The 21,454-nt window shown below is 38.0% G+C and overlaps 4 protein-coding genes across 5 annotated transcripts; 3 read left to right on the top strand and 1 right to left on the bottom strand.

The window, feature by feature from the left end:
- Positions 1 to 164: 164 nt before the first annotated feature.
- On the top strand, positions 165 to 7,286 carry LOC114532400 (potassium voltage-gated channel subfamily C member 1-like). Its single transcript, XM_028553892.1, has 5 exons — positions 165 to 1,894; positions 4,989 to 5,517; positions 5,853 to 5,989; positions 6,134 to 6,364; positions 6,616 to 7,286. Exons 1-5 carry the CDS (start codon positions 1,292 to 1,294, stop codon positions 6,733 to 6,735), a joined length of 1,620 nt encoding a protein of 539 aa, XP_028409693.1. The 5' UTR covers positions 165 to 1,291; the 3' UTR covers positions 6,736 to 7,286.
- A 1,492-nt stretch (positions 7,287 to 8,778) lies between these two features.
- LOC114532414 (potassium voltage-gated channel protein Shaw-like) lies at positions 8,779 to 14,297 on the top strand. Of its 2 annotated transcripts, none has more exons than XM_028553914.1 (3): positions 8,779 to 10,010; positions 11,694 to 12,377; positions 12,925 to 14,297. In XM_028553914.1, the coding sequence occupies exons 2-3, from the start codon at positions 11,823 to 11,825 to the stop codon at positions 13,903 to 13,905; spliced, it is 1,536 nt and encodes a 511-aa protein (XP_028409715.1). In that variant the 5' UTR covers positions 8,779 to 10,010; positions 11,694 to 11,822; the 3' UTR covers positions 13,906 to 14,297. The 2 variants fall into 2 exon arrangements, with proteins under 2 accessions (XP_028409715.1, XP_028409714.1); XM_028553913.1 differs by having other exon boundaries at positions 8,779 to 10,005.
- A 34-nt stretch (positions 14,298 to 14,331) lies between these two features.
- Positions 14,332 to 18,329, bottom strand: LOC114532415 (protein FAM98A-like). Its single transcript, XM_028553915.1, has 12 exons — positions 17,947 to 18,329; positions 17,375 to 17,520; positions 17,191 to 17,244; positions 16,963 to 17,108; positions 16,787 to 16,894; positions 16,586 to 16,666; positions 16,306 to 16,422; positions 16,029 to 16,128; positions 15,783 to 15,865; positions 15,522 to 15,615; positions 15,322 to 15,381; positions 14,332 to 14,877 (listed from the first exon to the last, which is right to left on the bottom strand). Exons 1-12 carry the CDS (start codon positions 17,982 to 17,984, stop codon positions 14,729 to 14,731), a joined length of 1,176 nt encoding a protein of 391 aa, XP_028409716.1. The 5' UTR covers positions 17,985 to 18,329; the 3' UTR covers positions 14,332 to 14,728.
- A 33-nt stretch (positions 18,330 to 18,362) lies between these two features.
- On the top strand, positions 18,363 to 20,556 carry LOC114532416 (26S proteasome non-ATPase regulatory subunit 8-like). Its single transcript, XM_028553916.1, has 9 exons — positions 18,363 to 18,514; positions 18,750 to 18,822; positions 18,918 to 19,020; positions 19,261 to 19,354; positions 19,489 to 19,560; positions 19,647 to 19,673; positions 19,781 to 19,854; positions 19,933 to 20,044; positions 20,329 to 20,556. The coding sequence occupies exons 1-9, from the start codon at positions 18,386 to 18,388 to the stop codon at positions 20,461 to 20,463; spliced, it is 819 nt and encodes a 272-aa protein (XP_028409717.1). The 5' UTR covers positions 18,363 to 18,385; the 3' UTR covers positions 20,464 to 20,556.
- The last annotated feature ends 898 nt before the right edge of the window (positions 20,557 to 21,454 follow it).

The raw sequence follows: 21,454 nt of genomic DNA on the forward strand, positions 1-21,454 counted from the left end.
TAAACCCAGCCGGAAAAATTCGTTGAGAAAGACGACGACCGAATCATCGCTTTAGTGTTGATGAAATGTAATGTAACAATCAAAATTACTCGCCGTCTTTTATTGAGGCTAACTCCAGAAAATGGATGCGGTTTCGAGCGCAAACACGACACGAAATGACATGAAGGCTTTGATTATCTGTAAAATAAACGCGCAATAATTGCATGATTGAAGTAAACCACAAACAGTTATAAATGTTGAACATGGTAATCTATGGCCAAATCAGTCCTCAGCAGATTTTCATTACAGCCGGAAATATTGTGAAATCAATTAGGTTCACTTGTTAAAAAACCATACTGTCCATAGCCTGTTTATAAAAAGATTAGCCAAAAAAATAAAACTTGAAGGAATTCGTAAAACGAACATGTATTCTTGCAGTTAGAATTTAGAAAATAGGAGTCATAAGCGCTGGCAACTTAGGAATGAGAGAGAGTGCATTGCTAAAATATTAATATTCTGTCATAGCCAGCCGGAGACAATCGACAATCAGCAGAAACAATGATATCAAGCCCTTTCTTCAGAGGTTAGAAACGTTAGAGCTTTCAAATGCATGGAAAGTCCTAACTAGACTGCGAGGCCGTTGAACAAAGGTCTTGAAGTTTTGCCGTCAAACGCTGGAAATATATTCACTGATGACAATGATATGCACGAAAAAATGAAGCGTATTTTTGAAATGTCACAGGTGAATCTGATATGTCATCAAATAACACCATACAGTTTGACTTATATAGTTAAGTATCCATTGGAAACAGGTTAGGATTGAAAAAACAGTTATGAGCTTATGTGCTGTGTTTGGAGGGAGTATTTCGTATAAAAACTGGAGGGTTTCGACTTGAATCGCATGCGCACTGCGGTTGCCATTAACGACGATATTAATGCTAATCATTTCACAAAGTAGTGAGGACATCTGTTTGCAAAGCTCAGAATATTCGTCTCTCATTGGCGCTTCGTCGTGATAATATTCTAAAATATTTACATCGGGCATGAATCATAGAATTGTGCATTTTATTCGTGGTCCATGCGACCGTAGATCGTGGTAACCAACGGTGAGTAACAGTGCAAGAGCGTCTTACATGGCGTGGAGCTGATGAACAGGTTGAGCAGGGGGCATCATTAGCTACGCTGACTTTGCTAAATCGCCATAATTAAAATTTGTTTGAACAAGACACAGACAACGTCTTCGCAACTGTGTTTCGTATTTCAACGGAGTATCAATTGATTACGGGCTTTTGCGGAAGCGATTTAACACGAAATGTCCGTGCGCGTCCAGCCCATGAATAACGGCGAGGAACTGCAATACTCTAATGACATAAAAGTGATTTTAAACGTCGGGGGACAACGACACGAAACTCATTTGAGTACGTTGAACAATTTCACAGATACGAGGCTAACGTGGATCAGCGAACAGATTAAGTTGGATCCAAGACCGAATCGTGAGTTCTTTTTCGATCGTCACCCGGGGTTATTCTCGCATATTTTGAACTATTTCCGAACAGGAAAACTTCACGCTCCGAGGGATATATGCGGTCCGATGTTTGCGGAAGAGCTGAGTTACTGGGGAATCGATTCGAAACTTATAGAGCCTTGTTGTTGGTCCTACTTCGACGAACATAATGAATTAGAAGAGAAATTACAAGGATTTGGGGCATTAGATGATAAGGATAGCACTGTCGAGAGCTTGTTCGAGGATGATGAAGACGATGAAAATTTTGATGATTTGAGCGACGGCTACCCCGAGGCTGACAGGGCACATCGTAGTGAAAAGTTTTTAGAACAGGCTCGTAAATCATGGCAGAGATATTGCAAGGTAGTTTGGAGGCTTTTAGAAAACCCGTATTCATCAACGGTAGCTTGGGTGAGTGCCATTATTGCGTGTATATATTTATTGGTATTTTTAAAACACTTTTATATATCAGCGTCCTTGGCTACTGCCGTGCGCTAGCTTCACCTGTTTATACAGTCAGTGCTGCCAGCCTGCCAGCCCTGCAGATGTTATAGTGTTGAATGTGCAGCAAGCACACGCCAGATAGAGGTTAACATGACAACCGATACTAAGCTTCTATTAAAGACACTTCGAAACCAGCGAGTGTTCGGCAAACAATTTACACCTCTATACAACTTAGATAAGGCCTTGAAAATTTACCTTCATTTTATATTTGAAAGCGAGCCGACATAATTTTTCGGCTGGAAAAACACTGAACTTGCGGGTTATCAATTTGACAACGCTGTTATCTGCATAAAACATCGAGCAATCGTCCTCGCCACTTCAAACTTTTGACGCAAGCAGAGAACACGTTTTGAACTTCAAACGATAAGGAAGGGCTCTTGAAGATCAAAAGTAATCTAATGCAAAAACATGTCGAAAAAAAAAAAATATTAAATCTAATGAATTCTGAAGTCAAAGGTACGCGGCAAGATAGTTTATTATAAACAAATGAAAAAGAGAATAAATGAATCTATGATTTTCTATTTAATTTCAACGGCGGGCATTTGGCATGAAAATGCATGAATAGAGACGCCGGGAACGTTGATTCAGAATGACACTAGTCTAGGTCACACGACAAGTACGGTTTTTTCATTACAAGTAAGCATGTCAAAACAACCTTATAATAACCTAAATACGAGATTAAAAGTTTGACATTTTGACCTGACGCTTTTGTAATTACCGGTGACATTAGGATAAATTTTTGCGCTGACAGCGCAAGGCGCTGAAAAACGTTCTTTTCTCAATGAACAATCATAATACGTGTTCTCATGAGCGGTTAATTCAAAATCGGCTTAGGTAGTTTTAAAACAGACTTTTAGTATTCAGCTGCTTCAGAGCAGTGAATTTGCTTCAAATGATACTAATTCTTACTCGTTATAAAGCCAATAGGCAATACGTATATCATTATCCTTGAATTTCAATACCTTATAGCCGTCTTTCAATCGTAAAATCTACACTTTGAATATGGAATTCCTATATACTTATATTCAGATATTTTCACTATTTTTGTATTTTTATGCGAGCATTGTTCGGCTTCAATTGTATTTTTTACCCAAATCGTCGAGAGCTTGCGTTATACTTAGGATCGCAATGAAAAATTTTCTCCTTAAAGCTTAGGAAATCATTAAAGTAGTTATAATATTAATTTAAAGTTAAAACTGATTCGCGTGTGTGGTTAAAAGTTGTAAATTGCCTGGGGAATAAACATAAGCCGCAGAGTTTGCAAAAATGATTGAAGATTTGAAAAACGTTGATAGCATCAGCAAAACTATGATACAGATACACCACAGTCTCCCAGACACTGAGGCCCCAGCGTTGTCTGTCTTTTTGTCTTGTTCGCAACAATATGCTTTGCTAAAGTGAATGTCAGCATGCATGATAGAAAACGAGGTTACTATTTTGTGGTTAAGCTATTAATAATTTTTGATCTCATACATACTAAAGGCCTATCACTGTCGTGGAAACGAATCGTACAGGTTGTGAATGGTTATTAGTTTTTCTCAGGATGCATTGCTGTGCAAAGCAAAGCACTAAGTGGGGTGGGTTGGGGGTGTCTGCTGAGAAGGGTTTGGATAGATCGAAATGTTCAAAATACAACTGCTTCTACAACACTTTTTTATCGTTTGCACTGACCTAAGAGACCTGTCAAATTTCGAAAGCGTAACTTGTTTTGTTCTAGTTAAAACAATAAGCAGATTTCATCTGTTGGTTATAGCTGACGCACTTTTTGAAGTGATATAGAAATATGTATGCAAAACAAGTCGAATTTTCAATCTTTTACTTTCTTTCGACAAAGGTAATCTAGTATGCACACGATTATTTCCGCTTCCTGAGTCTACGGTAGTAAATGAATTACTTTCGTCTTTCGACACTGTAATTATCCCTAATCTTATAGCGATGAATATTGCTGAACGGATTTTGCCAATAAAAATAAGTTGGTGTTCATATCGTCTTGCACGATCTGGTTAATTGTAACTTTAGCGTGCAAGCTTGCAACTATATATATACACACATGCAATACTTGTGACAGCATTCATTTAATAATCATATTGCGAGGCCGATGCCAACATTTTTACGTCTGTGTCATTCATATAAAGGAGGATTGGAGTTTGTTGATTTTTCTCAATAGGATTTAAATCGCCCCATAAGAATCATGGTAAGCTTACAAGCTGTGGCTTGCTTTTTATAATCACTGACCTGCGTCTTTGGTTAAGGATAGTTAATAGCATGCACTCTCAGCCAGAAAGAGGCTAACTCTAAAGCGAAATTCATACATACAATACAGTTGGATATAACGTTACCTTATTATAGGCAACCACTGAGTAATGCCTTGAAAAGTCTGCAAACTTCGAACAATAAATCTGCCGATTATATTAATATACTTTTATCATATGCACATGTTTTGTCTTTGAAATCACAATTAAAGTACGCCAGTTGCTAATTTAATGAATAGAGTTTATTCCACTGTCTCTGTGCCTCAACTACGCCGACTTTTTCGGCTTGCCGACCGTTAATTTAAAATAATCACATTTTAATTTGTCTACGTGTTTGTTCATTTGAAGTGATTTTAAGGCAAACATTTGCATACACGCCGTCAAGAAGTCATCAAATATAGTTTGTCCTGTGTCTGTGAAGATGATTCAAGATATGACAGTGTATAGTTTGTGCAATAAAAATGACTCAATGCATGACAGTATATATATTGTTTGTACCGTGAAAACGATGCAAGATATAATCGCGTATATAGTTTGTACTTGAAAATAACGAACCTTGACAGACAGTGGCCTAATCTACAATCCTAACTCCATTCAAAATCTGCAGATAATCGGTTCATGTTAGTGATAAAACCGTAGATTTATATCTTAATCCCTAGCCTTTAATCCCCGTTGACTATAATCCGAGGCAAAACCACACACACGCTCAGTGGCCAAAACCTACTAATTCCAGTTCCATATTTTACCAGGTTATCAGTTTTGTGTCTTTAATCCTGACATTTTTGATTGTGGTGTTATTCTGCATTTCAACATTGCCAAACTTAGACGAAACTCACAAAGACGTCGGTCTTTATCCCTTGGAGGCTGCTTCAATATGTTGGTTCACCGTCGAGTTTCTCATCCGTCTTGTAACCACCCCAGACAAGAAAGCTTTCTTCAAAACCATGCAAACTTGGGTAGAACTTCTTGCGATCTTTCCTTTCTATCTTCAACTTGGCATTCCAAAAGAAAAGGAAGAGCGTTTGAATGTCCTCAAGCTTCTTTACGTGCTGCGGCTGTATCGTGCGTTCCGTGCGTTTCGTTTTTCGTACGTGCTGCAAGTTTTCATCCAAACGATCAAAGGCAGCTTCCGTGAGCTGTTTCTGCTGTTCTTCATTTTCACTGTTCTCGTGATTACGTATGGCTCATTAGCGTTTTACGCAGAGAATAACGGGAATGGAATATTTTCAAGCATACCAGCCTCGTTCTGGTGGTCACTTATCACCATGACAACCGTAGGTAAGCATTTTTCCATAGTCATTTACCTTGATGGCAAACAATAGAGTGATCAACAAATTAAACCGCTGGTTCTTGGTACCTCCTTGTCCAGCATTCTCTCGCAAAATAAGTTTAGGAATGATCACTTTCGATGGTCTTAATAATCACATGTTAGCCTCGAAAACTTTTGCTGATTTTCTGAAATGAGTTCAACCATCGACTGCGGTATTCTCATGCAAACGTTAGGAAACAAGAGCATCATAGGACTACGCCTCGCGTGAAATATCGACAGCCACACTTTCAGTAAAAACGCGACGTACGATCGCTTATTATGCTAATATTATTTCACACACTAGGTTATGGTGACATGGTGCCATCAACATTGTTTGGAAAGCTGGTGGGTGGTGCATGCGCTTTGAGTGGCGTACTTATGATGGCGTTACCAGTCTCCGTCGTCGCGAGCAATTTCTCGCTGTACAATAATTATGCAAAGGTAAGTCGGTGCCGTTTATCGGTTTGTTTCATTGAATGCGATGAAAACTCTTGGTCTGAGGTATAGGACTATTGGGGAGCCTTTAAAATCGGCCCCTGTGAACATGGTAGAATGGTAAAAAACAGAATAACCTTTTTCGAACAGGTGAAGCTCAAGTTACCTCCAAGACCTGAGAAAAAGATTTTGAACAGTGCACTTCAGAGCATGAAGTTTAACGCGCCTGAGACGTCTATCGCTAGCACCGATGAACTGCCCAGGATTCCTAACGGCCGCCGACGATCTTACCGAAGTCGGAGTCGGTACTCGTCGGTTATTCCGACGCTTGAAGAGGAAGAGAGAAATGATGAAGAAATTGAAATGACCAACAGAAAAGAAGTGGGTGGAGAAAATTTGATAAACTTTACTGATTGTTTTCACCTTATTTCTTTCCCTGTAACAGGACATTGCAACTCTTTATTTCGTCGCCCATCGAGTCAACATTCTAATGTTGAAATGAATCATCATTCTGAGAAATCAGTAGTAGAATATTTACCTTGATCAAATTCATGAACGATTCCGCGCTTGTTTCCGTTTAATACTTGTGTTAAATTAGTGGCAAAATGACATTCGACTTCATCTATTTCCAGATACCAGAAGAGCGATCATCATCGGAGAGAAAATGCCTGTCAAAATCATCAAATGGTTCGCCGATGCCGTCGAGGACGAGGGAAGTGCGAATATCAATCCCGGAAATTTCCGAAACCTAATCATCTTCGCGCCTGAATCATGGTCTCGATTCCAACTGTCTTGGAAAGAGCCAAGCCAGTATCGATCCCACCTTCACACGAATCATACTGAGAAAACCCCTCTTATCCACCACAATCCACAGGAAATCCCGAGATGAGATGTAGTATAGACGGGCTTCAATGGAGGACGGAGCGTTGACATAGATCTTTATGAATGGATAGAAATGGATTTTGTGCGGCAATAATATAGCCGGAAACGATTAAATAGATCAGGTATTAATGGCCTATACCAATAGTTAAGAATGAACACGCCTCAGTTGAATATAAAGAAACTAATCTTAGTCCTTAGACTGAATGAAACTTGCTGTCATCGAAGTAAATCACGTTGAAAAAGTTTAGGTATGAATAGAGCAAAAGCAAGAGATTTTACCAGAAGTAGAATATGTTCGAATGTTAAATTGTTGTGTAGAAAAATCAGTGTAATAAAACAGTAATTTATCGTGATATCTTGAATTCATCAAGTATACATAAAGTTGTAACCAAAAATATTAAAATGGCGCCACCGTAAATGCTGACAAATTAACTGATCGATTAACATTCATGACTTGATTAAAAACGAGTTGATTCATTCAATTTTGAGGTAATTTCAAAAGCTTCCTGTTTCTCCTTGAAACTATTCATGAACCATTATTATGCATTGCAGCTTAAAAGAAAGCAACCTGATTAGTTCTACCCGAACGAAATCATAGTCAGAAAGTGTATTAAAACTAGTCCATACACACAGAAGAGAGCCTGCAGTCTCATTGTTGATAATTCAGTGTTGCATGCTGGTTAACCTTCATATATCTGTTAGTAATCTGCGGGCAATTACGGCAGCATGGGTATATCCATATGAGATTTGTCAGAATGAATTCGACAAATGACGGCGTATATATAAGCTTGCTATTAGCAATTAACTGTTTGAACAAGAGAATCTGAATGCACGAAAGAAAAGGTCAGTTTAGTCCAATGGATGGCTCACGAGTGTCAGGGGCAGGTTCAAGAGAGTTCATTAAATTAAAGTAATGACCTGAATTGTGAGCTGGATTGATGTAGAGCGGGCTCAACCACTTTGAACCAACAGACAAGATACGAGGAAAGCATTACGTGGGTCAGAGAAAAGGAAGTGAGGTTGTTGTTAATAACAGTGCTGATATAGCTACACGAGGACATCAGTGGGCTCTAAAAAACCCAAAACACAAAAAATGACTCACTAATTGAACAAATAATTGCCTAATCTATATGCAAAACGATAACAATTACAAACAGCTGAAAATTCACGCAGTACTAATTGACTGTCTGTCACAGGCGAAATTGAGAGAAAATAATTTTGCAACATATTTAGCAGCCCCCAAAAGGTGACCAAGGAGGTGAACCCAGACGACTGGGCTGGTCGTTTGGGAACAGTCAAAGCACTTCTAAAATTTTAAGTTTTTATTGAAAAATCATTGAGAAATCATAGCAGAATAGTGCAAGTCTACCAGCCAAGTTGCCATCAGTTAAATTTCGCTAGAATATGTTGTTTCTATCTGCGCAAAAACCCAACCAGCGTTTAAAGACCTGGAAGTGAACTTGTGAGCAATGTTGAAACAGCTTTTCCTTATGTGATACAGCTTCGTCAGCTGTAAACACTTTGTATTAACAAAAGATTGTGAGATTTTGATCAAATGCAATCTCTTATCACAGAGACTGAATACAATTCCTCGCCGGAAACTTTGAATACGGCTAAGAGCCAGATGATAACAGACTATCTTTCAAAGGTTCTCAGTTTTCTTATAACAATTCTGTCAGAACCATTTGAACCGTTGAACCATGTCAGTATAATTAAGGCTTGATATTCCCAGATATTTCAATGCTGACAAAACAAGTTCTGTCATGCGCTCGTAAAAGTATCAAGCCGATTTAAATAATGCATCATAAAAGCGAATGAATAGATGAATTAGTTTCATTTTCGTGTGTTTTTGCTATCATGTGATTAATTATGAAAAACCCAAGGAGGTTCTAGAAAGCTTAAAACATTTTTGGGAAATAAACATTATAATAGCTACGTACAAACATATTGGAATTCAGCTCAAAATGAGGTAAAAAATGGTATTATTCAGCTCAAAGTTTAAGCGTTTCTCAAACTTTAATCTCCCTTTGTGTCCAAACCACGCACCTGCTATTGGATTCAAAGCAAACGGGCAATGCTGTTGGTGTTTATATATTGCTTTATTTTGAAAATATGACTTCAATTAATTTATACTGTGACGTTCAACGGATGAGTACATACTTCCAGCTCATAATATAGGCAACCATGCATGCAGACCAGAACCCCCGCAGCGTGACTGCCGAATTTGTATCATTTTCTTCTTCGCAATCAGAATTAAATCACATCTTAGCAAGGATTCCTAGTGAACGTGCGACAAGCGCTAACCACCTTCGAGTGTGTGGAGTGTTGACGGGTCTGTATTTAAACCGCGTTTAAGAGGATTTCTGGTTTGTATTTAAATAACAACGTGGTGTGGAATTTGAAATTACGATGCGTGGATGCATGCAACTCTTGTTTCAAAGCACTTTGCACACAGACCGAATGAATTAATGTTTAAAAACGTGTATTATTACGAATGAGACTGCTAATTACAAGTGAGACCGCACTTTGTGATGTGACATTTGGACAAGCAATCGTCAAATAACAAAGCAACATTATACTTAAAAGAATATTGGACGATTGAAACCCAAGACACCGATAGCTCTTAACATAGTATCATCAGATATCAACAAGGAATTGTCCAAGACTGTTGCGCCGTCAGCTGGACTGTGAACGAAGGTGCTAATGAAAAACCCGTGGACAAAACTGTGAAAGTGAACAGTTTTTGAGGAAACGAGAAGTCGAGAACTGTATATGCATATGTGTGTCTTTAATTAATAAGGACAAATGCTGTAATAACTGGCGAAAACGTCGTAGGGCGACGCTGAAACAAAGACAACAATAAGCCTAAAAGCAAGAGCACTTAATGCTGAACTTTACCCGATAGAAAGACGGGCAAGAAGAGACAGCCATTCAAAGAAGAATAAGAACGAATTAGGCAAGCGAATATTTCCATTGAATTAAATAACTGCGGCCCCCCAGAAGTCAAGTGGATGTACGTCTGCATACGCATCGCTGTGTATTTAGCATCAACCTGACGGGCTATATTGACAAGCTTTCAAAGAAAAAGAAAACTGGGAGGAAATTGAAAAAAAATTGGGGTTACTGATAGCAACAGGAAGGTAAGGTGAGAAAATGTTTGACATATAATAATTTTATAATATAATATCCAGCCGTCCCATAAATAAACAGACCAGGTCAATATCTAAACATGATGCTGTCAATAGTTACAGGATTCACGACAAATTTATATACGCGCTCATATACTTGGGTGGGTATTTGAAACGATGTTTTTACAAACTTCAACGCACTGAGTCTGAGGTATTTTTTATTTAGAACGCTTCCTGTAGATAGGTCATAGGAGGAAATTTATCGGTGATTTAGTTGAAGACTAATGTCGTAGATGAATTAAAATTAAACAACTTTGTGTTGCGTTCTTGGTTTTCTATAGACCCTTTACAATAAGCGTGAGAACTAAGCCAGCCTTAGATTATATCGAGAAAGAATATAATTTAGGTTCCTTGATATAATGTGGAGACCTTAGCATCCAGAAATGACAAGAATCCATTCCGTCAAAATGAAGCGGTGTTTGAAAGTTTGACAATAAATTTAACGTATGTTTTTAGCAATTAACTGAAAGTGAATTTGTCAAAAACCGTCACAGACTGCCAGAAATACTTTTTTCTGCCTTCGTCACAGTAGAGATCTATATATAGTTAATTTTGATATCAAAAGAAGTCAGCTTCGCGCATGAATTTAACAAATCATAAAAGCGTTTTTGCGAGAGATGAGTATAGAATTAACAACAAATACAAAGAATAAAGTAGTAAGCCGCGCGAATGGACAGACTTCTTGTTTGCTTCGCTCTCCTAACTTACAGCATAAGATAAGATCCCTCTTGAATAACCATTATCACATGGACAATCTCAAAAATATAATATATTGAGCCGGCTGCGTTCGTGAAAAGCACGTTCATTCGAGAAAAGTTGAGGATCTTTCCTTGAAATCAAATATGAGTACTGACATTGTTGCATGGCTTTCAGATGATCATTTCAATCATATATTATATAACAATACAACGCGTTTATTCACGAATTTACAGTCTCGAATCTAAAAAAACAGTATGAAATCTGATCTACATGAAAGAAGAACCCAGCAAAATGAGCAAATCTATATACGGAAGAATAGCGTTGTTTCTGGCGTTGTTTCATATTGAAGAAGGCTGAAGGCGCCTGACAAAACATCAACATAAACTAATGTTTGTTAAAGCTGGCGAACTGCAATCATACAGGAATAAATTGAAGCAGTAAAACATGAAACGCCATTTAATCGATTCAACCAATTGTTAACATCAATTACAGAGCCTTAGACGGTAAATATATTGAACAAATGTCAAAAGCGATCATATAGATTATTATACTATCGCGGAAGGATGTCTCTCTAGATGTAACTCAAGAGATATTTATCATTCATGATGTTGAAGTTAAGTAAATATAGAAATTTCGAGGTAGGACAATCTTTACACAAGAACTGTGCGAGAACAGACGATAAAATGTAGCTCTAAAGTCCCTCTAAACAGGAGATGATTATAATTTCAAAAAGTAGGAAACATCAACAATTATAGATCCAGTGGAAATCGCAGAATGATTTCTCCAAAGCTCAAGCTCCCGAGTTCTTCATTTTAATTAAAGTTTTTAACGATTTCATGTATAGATAATTTGGCGCCCCATTGCAAACCAAAATATCTATTGTTATTTTTTGATATTTTTCAAAGATACAATTACTATCAGTTGTCTTATTTAATATATAGTGTCACAAGTAATATATTCAACGACACAGAAGGAAAGAGCTGTTGATGATTTGTCCGTGAAATCATGTTAGGAACATAAACACGTGAAAATTGTGCGACGTGGACAATATTTTTTTATCAATCAACACGATGTCCGCCTGTTTTACTGACCTCGATGGCGAGCAGGACGTTCGTGTCGTTCTCAACGTCGGAGGAACAAAACACGAAACCTTTCTGAACACACTCGAGAACTTTCCCGACACAAGACTGGCCTGGATTAGTGAACAACTGAGAAAAAATCCCGCTCGGGAGCGCGAGTTCTTCTTTGATCGACACCCTGGAATATTTGCGCATATTTTAAACTATTTTCGCACAGGGAAACTTCACGTTCCACGTGACATCTGTGGTCCCATGTTCGAACAAGAGTTGGCATTCTGGGGAATTGATTCGAAGCAAATAGAACACTGCTGTTGGGCGTATTACGATGAACACAACGAGTTAGAGAAGACTTGGGGTGAACTAATGAGCGCTGGACCTACGGAGTCGCCTAGCGACCAGGAAGACAATGGGATGTTGTCTGATGAGGAATCAGCTGGCAGTGAGAACGAAGGCTGCTGGAATAATGCAGTTAAAAAGAGATGGAGAGGGCTGAGAAAACGTATCTGGAGAGCATTAGAAGATCCGTATTCCAGCAAAATTGCTTGGGTAAGTTGCGCACGATGTGAATGATATCAAATGATATATAGAGACTAGGAATAACGAGGCTAGGATTAACCACCACATGGCCGTTAATCTTGGAGAAAATGCAGCTTAGAACGGTGTTGACCTTAGAATGAAAATATTTTGAATAAACAAGCCTAAAATAGACGGCGAGTTAAGAAATTTTCGATCAGTTTGCAGCTGCTTTTCATCGTTATCTCTACACAAACATTTATCAAATGAAGGAGCAAATGAATATTGTTATTTCAATAAGGCGTGGCTCTAGCAAATTTCTTGCATATACAAAAGAGTGATAGAATTCTTTATGAAAGAAAAAGCCGGGTCAACTAGTGTAGAACCTGGTGAAATAGAACCCAGATCAAATACGACTTCAACTCTCATGTCTGTTTTCACCATAGCTTGCTGTTGCAAAAAACAGCAAAACAACACAGTTACTTGGAAGCCCCAACTGATAAGTCTAATAGTTCCCACAAGATAAAATTAATAATCTTGTTCAAAATCTTATCTCATAATTCCATCATTTTCCTTCCAGATTATCAATTTGCTATCAGTTCTTTTATCAATACTCGTCATGTTGGTTTTTTGTCTATCTTCGCTGCCGGAGTTCAACGACAAGTCGTCGAAAGCTTACGAGGTCGCATTCGGACTCGAGACATCCGTGATTACGTTCTTCACGATCGAAGTAATTTTACGTCTGGTAACCGCGCCGACCAAACGAAAACTTTTACGGGGTAAAAGTATCTGGGTGGACATTTTTTGCATCCTTCCGTACTTTATAACGCTTGCCTCTGATGAAGAATCATTGGAGATCCTGAAAGTTGTTTACGTGCTTCGGCTCTACCGTGCTTTCGAGGCATTTCGTTTTTCATATGTTCTGCAGGTTTTTATCCAGACAATCACGGGCAGCATACGAGAATTACTTCTGCTGCTTTTTATCTGCTCTATTTTGGTGATTTCTTTTGGAGCTCTGGCATATTACGCCGAGCGCAAAGCAAATACGGATGGATTTTCAAATATTCCCGCTTCTTTTTGGTGGTCCCTTATCACCATGACAACTGTTGGCTACGGTGACGTATCACCCACGACCGTTGGCGGGAAAATCGTCGGCTGCGCCTGCGCCATCACCGGCGTACTTTTACTCGCCCTACCGACGTCCATAGTTACGACAAATTTTTCGCTTTACAATGCCTATGCAAAGGCAAAAATGAAACTCCCGCCGAGAAAGAAGACGCAAGTGGTCAGCCAAGCTTTGAAGAGTGTTCAAATGCGTAGCAGAGATGGACTACGAAGTAGCATGAATAGCCCGACCAACTATTCCGTCGTCTCGAAGACTGGCCAAGATGTTACGTTCTCGAGTAGTGCCTTAAATTCTGCAGGTGGCACCAACAGCCCGCGAACTCGCAGGCAAGCGATATCGCCACTGGCTCTCGAGTTGGAAAACATCAATATCACGACGAACCATCAGACAAACGGTATGAATCACTCGAACCGGCGCAGGTCCAGTTATTCGTAGTATTATTTCGTTGTTTGCCAACAAATGAATTCTTTCAGGCAAAAACACATTCAACAAGGTGATTTTACTAACGAAAAATACACCTGCTGGAGGTCTGGAGGATAGGATGAAATTTACTTCAAATGCGAAGGGTTTGCTTAGCCATGACCTCGCTTGAAGGGGCCGGTTCAGTGGCCGGTTGTACCAAGCCCGTTTAGCTTAACAAGTTTGATACAAGTACGCCGAGTGAATTATTACTGATGTAGAATATACGAAACAGATTATAACAATTCAGACAAACAGTTTATAACAATTCTTTACGTGAATTTTCTAAAGATTTCCCATTGAATTTAGCTAATGTATCATGTTGGTAAGAGGGAATAGCAACAAAGATTTTAATAATATATATTGTGACAGTATTTATTTAATTCGATGAATCGAAGAAAAGATAGAATTAGATTTGATGTAAATATTGTAATTTGTTGTTAAATATATATTGTGATAAATCAAGGTACATTTAGTCCGCCGTCAGAAATTAAGATTTCAACTTTTAGATCCAATCTGTCAAAGCGGAACTTTGTAAAAGAGATAATGTTCATCCTCACGAAACACAAGAGATCAGCTTTCTTGAGGTAAATCATTCTTCACGCTCTGACAGAAGTTTAAGGAAAGTTATTTCCTGTTACTGAACATCCAGAATTCACATACAAGCATTTCGGTCAGTTTAACGATTGTTTTAATTTGATTATTTCCTCTGCACGCGAAAGCAACTCTCATTCACCCAACGTTATTGCCCTCCAAGACCAAGTACACTGACCCGCAATGCGTGAAGCAGCGGTCTCGCTCAACTTCGATAAGTGTCATGTTGATAATAACCAGGCTTGGTCACGAGGAAACCTCCATCCTGACCTCCTCTACGAGCATCCTGGTTCTCTTTCCATCCCTTGTTACCCCCGCCTGTATCCATCCCACCACGATTACCCCTCCCAACACCTAACATATATTTCAAAGTTACACTGGGAACGAGGAAATTTCTCTCCCGGGACAACGACACAGCCACCCCAAGATAATAGGGGGATTTAGCATGAGGACGTGAACGTCAAAGAGGACGTGAAAATGGCGAATAAATGGCGTGATGCGTCTATACATGGACATGCCACGCCATTTATTCGCCGTTTTCACGTCCTCTTTTACGTTCACGTCCTCATGCTAAATCTGCCTAATCACTTCTTCAATGCTACACTGATCCGTCATCATGCGATTCAAGGAACATTTAGGGACGCAAGTAGGATGTCTTAGGTTGACCGGACGTTAAAAGCGAGAGAGCGCGCGGGCATGTCATATAAAAACTATCAATACCTCACAACTATCACCGTGTTTAAATCAGTGCTGGCAAATAGTTCCCGGCGGCTACATAAATAACAAATAAACTCATACCTGATTGTACCCTTGAACCACCACGTCCTCCTTTTCCACCCCCACGACCACCACGATGTCCTAAATATTAATCATTATCAAATTTTGGGATTTATCAAATTTTTGACACTTTATTACAGTTTTATATGCGGGAACAATTCATTCAAAGAATTATCGTAGGTACAGTATACGATAGTTATGCTGCATAATAATAATCTCACCTCGTTGATCCCTAGCAGGTTCTTGTCGTTTTGAAAATTGTGGCATATCCGGAGGAGGCCCCTTTGCAGAAGGTTTTCCACCCCTGTACGGGACCTGGTAAAGAAGATGATATATTTTAGTTTGCACTAAAATATTAAAACCATAACCAGGCTACAATTTCATGCCAGCAAGAAATTCATAACGCTATAACTTAGTGTGGTATAAAAGGTATTTAAATAGACCTTATAGTGATCGACCTAATATAATAGTGAAAACATTACCTTTCCAATAAGTACTCTGTTGATAGCACATTTTGTTTTCTTTCTCAAATCTCCACTACTTGTTTTTGTCACTTTAGTCAAATCTGCGGTAGATGCAAGAAATTATATTTGAAGGATGCTTTTCCCTTTGAATGCACCCAGGGTCAATCAAGAGACAAATCAAAAAGTCAATATCTGTGTTTTCTTGTTTATGTTTACTCTCAACTCTTGTCTGTCTTTCAAGTTTCAATATTACTTGACACTCACCTGTTCTGGCAGCCAAGATGTCAGCAATTGAGACTGGGGCTTGTTCCTCCAGGGACCTTCTGATGGGTTGAAAATCACCAGATATTGAGTCTTGATTTCTCTAATCAATAAGCACAAAAAATTCTCAAATATAGTCTGGGAATTCTTAAATATTGTCCAGGGATTCTCGAGTAGAGCCTAGGAATCAATATTGCCTAGAATTTCTTAAATATAGCCCAGGAATTCTCAAATACAGCCTGAGAGTTCTGGCCATATATAGAATACATAAATGACATACCTTCCCAAGTTCTGACCACTGAAATGATCTGACTGTGACATCGAGACGAGTCAGCAATGTCCGTCTCCGAAGTGAGTATTCTTTTAATAGTGTTTTATTGATTTGTTCAACCTGTGCCTGTCAAAAAATAAATAATTGCTTGTTAGATAAAACTCGCTGTAATTTTAAATTGTTATCATGGAATAGGATTAGCCATCGTTAGTATACCAGTCTACCCTTTTTGTTGTCAAAAAGGTGCAATTCTTATCTTTCTAACTTGTATGGATGGAAAGTGTCTTACCCATTGAGTTGAATTAAGGCGTTTAGTAAGCAATGGTTCACCAAGATGACCTTTGGGAAATTTACGCACAACGACATTCACCTGAAAATACAAAAATTATAAATTTTCATTCAAAGGATTTGGTCTGGAATAAACTACTTCCAAATATAAAAATTGAAATGTTATGAAGCATAGTTGCATGCTACGGTTGATAAGAATTACCTGCTTCTCAATGTTGGAAAGTAAATCAAACACTGAGACTTGTTTCTCAGGTTGGGGAAGATTCAGAGCTTTCAATATTGCACTTAGATGTTCAAATGCTGGACTGGTCTAAAAGATGAGGAATTAAAGATTATAGTATTTTCCACAATATGATGTAAAGCCAGTAAGAATATTACCTCTTCCTCATCAACATCCATTGCTTCATCATCTTGACCTAGGATCTTGCACGCCTGTAGTTCTGATGTCAAGAACAACAACAATAACAGCCTATTTTCTGATGAATTTAGACCAGTCACCCCCAATAATTCTGGGTAAGGACAACCTGTGATAGATACAACAGAAAAATCATGTCAAGTGTCACAGGAAAGAAACATGGTTTCCACTAACAGAACACTTAAACTTACCATATTCCCGGAGAAATTCACTCATTTCAATTGAAAATTCATCTTTATCAGTGCCTAAATAAAACACACTTATTCAATTCCAAAACATATCACATTTCATTGGCTACTAGTGTCTTCAAACAGAGCTTCACTCAAAGACTATTTGCATTGCATTCCCAGCAATATCTACCAATTTCATACTTACCAGTAATTCTCTCTATATCTCCACTAAAGACCTGTATTTCATCTGTCAACCATTTGCACAACCGCATGAACTCAAATGTGATTTCTTCTTTTTCTACACATTCGAGAAGCACATTCTCCTCCATAATAGGATCATTGTACGCAAAACTAAAATACATATGAAGATATATCTCAACCGATAAGCAAGGATTGCATTGGCAACTGATTCTTCCAACAGAAGTTCTGTCCATTGTATCTCTCTTGAATTTTGTTGAAAGAGGCCATTGTGAGTTACCCACATATTACTATGATTCAACAAGTAAATTTAAGATACCATATGAATTGAAGATACCATATACTGATGTACCATGGGTTGACATATGCAATCTCTTTCACTGATTGGTCTCAAGTGTTGAGTGAACTCACCTCACAGAATGTTACATAACTGTACATATGGTATATGAACGATACATGTACAAACAGGCCACAAAGGCACAAACATAACTTTGTTTCCATAACGAAAGTAATATATATAGAAAAGTATATTATATAAAAGTATACGTTCAACAACTGCTTAGGGACGGCTTAACTTACCCCAAATCCTCAAGGGAATCAAGGACATCCTTCTCCATGTTCAATTCAATGCCTCTTGATCACTTTACCATGACTTTTCTTCAGTTTAGGACGAGTTTTGAATTGCACAACGTGTTCATTGATTGGATTTTCTTCTTCAAAGTTTTGCCGCGCAACCTGGCAGCACACTGGCACTAGCTGGTACGCAAGTTTTATTTTGCGAAAATCATCGCATTTTGACCTGCACAGTCAAACTAAAATCCCTTAATACTTCAGTCTGCAAGACAGAAACGCTTATAGTATTACTTTTATACACAAATAAACGTATAAATTGGCACCACAAACATTGAAATAATTCAAATTTCGGAAAATGGTAACAGTTACAGTGCTTGTACAACCAAAGCAAGATGAAGTATCTCATAACCGCTGTTCCGCAGCGCCGACGGTATCTTCTTGAAACATGAAGCGAGATAAAATGGCGTCGGGGAATATCAGCGAAGTTGTAACTATGTACCAGACTTTGGTTAAAGACTGGAATAAAAAGCCCGTAAATCTTGAAAAATGCGGCAAGTTATTGAGCTCTCTGAAGGTGAGAAACACCCGATGCGTTTCACTTAACAGTTGTCAAATGGAAACTGTTTTTTTTAAAATATTCACTTTGAGCCTTTGAAATGTTTGAAAAGAATTTATATTCTTCCGGAGTCATTAAAAACATGCTAAATTAAAGATCATCCTATCAAAGCAAGCTATTTAAGTATTTTTATTTATCATCAGGCAGTATCAGGTTTGGCTAAAATAACTGTGAAATTTTGACATGTCTATAGATCGCCCTAACTGGCCTGTCATTTCTTCCAACATCAACATCTGGCCCCCAACCCCAAGAATTAGTACTTGCAAGTGAGTGTTGGCAATTATTACCATCAGAAGCATCAGAAATACCTGCTGTTTCTTACTAGAAACCCATATGAAAAGCTATTATAATAACCTTATAGGAGATGTTTTGGAAATTGGAGTTCAGTGGAGTGTTGAGAAAAATGATATTGCTTCATTCGAACGATACATGGCACAGCTTAAACCATATTATCTAGATTATCGGTAATGTGAATCAATCAGTATGTTATTACATCAATCAATGGATTCCAGACACTGGTTGTATAAAAACAAAGTTCACTTTTAACTGTAGTTTGCCAGCCCTAAGATAAAAAGAATCTTTCCCATATGATTGCATTGCTGGGTCAGAATTGCTGGGTCTATCAGACAACTGTGTATCACAGAAAATTAGACTTGTCCCACTAACGTAACTAGCTACAACTATTGATTTCTCTCATTTAACAGAGGCATTCTTCAAGAGTCACCATATATGTACCAAATGCTCGGCTTGAATCTTCTCCTTTTGTTGGCACAAAATCGTTTAGCTGAATTTCATACAGTATGTGATCACAACTTGTTAAAGACTAAAGTAGTCTTCACCACCTATCTACTAAATACACAGAAGAATCACATAAATACACATAAATACACAGAGAATAAACAGAAGAATCAACAAATTTTCTTATATATTAGGAATTAGAGTTATTACCAGCCACAGAATACAATGAAAACATCTATATCAAACATCCGGTACAATTAGAACGGGTATGTCCAATACTTAGACTTTTTCATTTTAACAGCATATTTTTCTGCTTTTTCTACTCACAAAATTCTGATCTTATCTTTTTTAGTTCCTAATGGAAGGAAATTACAATAAAGTAATATAGAAAAAAGATTTGCAACCGTGATTTTTCTTTTTTTTTTAAAGATTATCAACAATAGATATATAAAAAGCATTAAATAAATGCTCAATTTTGTTTGGCAGGTGTTTCTAGCGCGAGGAAATGTACCAGCTAAAAACTATCATGTCTTCATGGATATTTTAATAAATACGCTGCGGTAGGTTGGGAAACTTCAGATGAAATACAGTGAAATTAAGAAACATGGTTTGCAATATCTTTCACTCTTTTCTGATAGAGATGAAATAGCAGCGTGTCTTGAAAAATCTTATCAGAGAATTTCATTCAAAGAAGCGCAACGAATGTTATATTTAGATTCCGAAAAAGATATTAAAGCGTTTGCAACAAAGGTGAGGATAACCCTCAAACACGGAACTCGATTCTAATAAAGACATCTCTGTAATGAGAGGGGGGGACCTTTCCCCATTGAAGATATCTCACTACTAATACTGACCTTCTGTAGCACGGGCATCCCCACTCACCAATGAAGACATCTCTCTAATACGAACCTCTTCCCATTGCGGACCTCCCTCTAAAAGGGAGCTGCTCGTCTCGATTAGGGCCATCTTTAATGGAAACCTCTCTCCAATACAGTCATTGTTCTATATTGATTCTCGAATACGTCTTCTTCTAGCGCGGTTGGAAGCTTGGGACTGATCACTTCTATATTTTCGAGGAGGAGGAATCGGAGAGCAAACAAGGAATTCCATCAATAAATACGATCCAACACATGTTGGAATATGCCAAGGAACTTGAGAGAATCGTTTAAGAACTTAAATATGAACAGTTATTTGTGTTTGTTTATTTTATACGTAGTGCTAATAATACCAGTTGTAAAATGTAATAAAAATTATAACAGTCATCCATTATACTGAATGTGCCCGAAATTAGCAAGTTCTTACACAAACGATTTATAATGACAAGGTTTTCCATGACTATCTTTCGGTTAACATGGAGAAATACAAGTTAGAGAGGTTAATACAGGTTAAAAATGAAGAAATACAAGAAATATACAGTGAAAGTCGCTCACCACGTGATACGGTCTGAAAACACAAGTCAATTTTTTTTAAGTTTACTAACTTTTTTCACAGCAATAATAAGCGTCCTTAGGGTACATCTATTTGAACTTTGCTGTATAAACTAGTATTTCTTTCAAAGTATTTATAGAAGGAAATATTTTATTGACAAACGGATCAGGTTTAGTCACAACTAGTCGTGGAATAGGGACCCTCTTTTGGTAAAAAATGTCAGAGCCATATTGAAAGCAGCATGTAAAACTGTTTAAAACTAGGTTGGCTGTTTTTACATCACGTCCGCGTCGTAGATTTGGTGCATTTAATGCCCTAATGCGGGTTAAAAACAACGAAGCAAAAAAAAACATAATTTGACCTTTGACTCGGCTTTTGACGTCCACGTTTTTCATACGACAAAGCCCACGGAAGACTCGAGTCGTAGCAAGTGGTTCACCCTCCAGCCGACAGTCAAAACAGATTGAGTTGAGCCGGTAAGATTGACAGGCTTACAGGTAGAACCAAGGAAATATCATTAGCTTGACAATTGAAACCTCTAGACATGCTGTTGTCATTTGCACACCTGTCTCCCAACAGAAACGTCCGTCGCGCCGAGGCATCGTAAGTGCAAGTTGGCAAGAGACAAAAGAGCACGCCATATTATCAAAAGAAAAGTGGTAACAACAAAAGATCAATATTTTATTTAGAATATTGATTAATGTCGAGTCCTCATAATTGGCATGAAACGAA

The sequence above is a fragment of the Dendronephthya gigantea genome, unplaced genomic scaffold, assembly GCF_004324835.1.
Source record: "Dendronephthya gigantea isolate DGI-Jeju-01 unplaced genomic scaffold, DenGig_1.0 000079F, whole genome shotgun sequence".
Taxonomy (NCBI): domain Eukaryota; kingdom Metazoa; phylum Cnidaria; class Anthozoa; order Malacalcyonacea; family Nephtheidae; genus Dendronephthya; species Dendronephthya gigantea.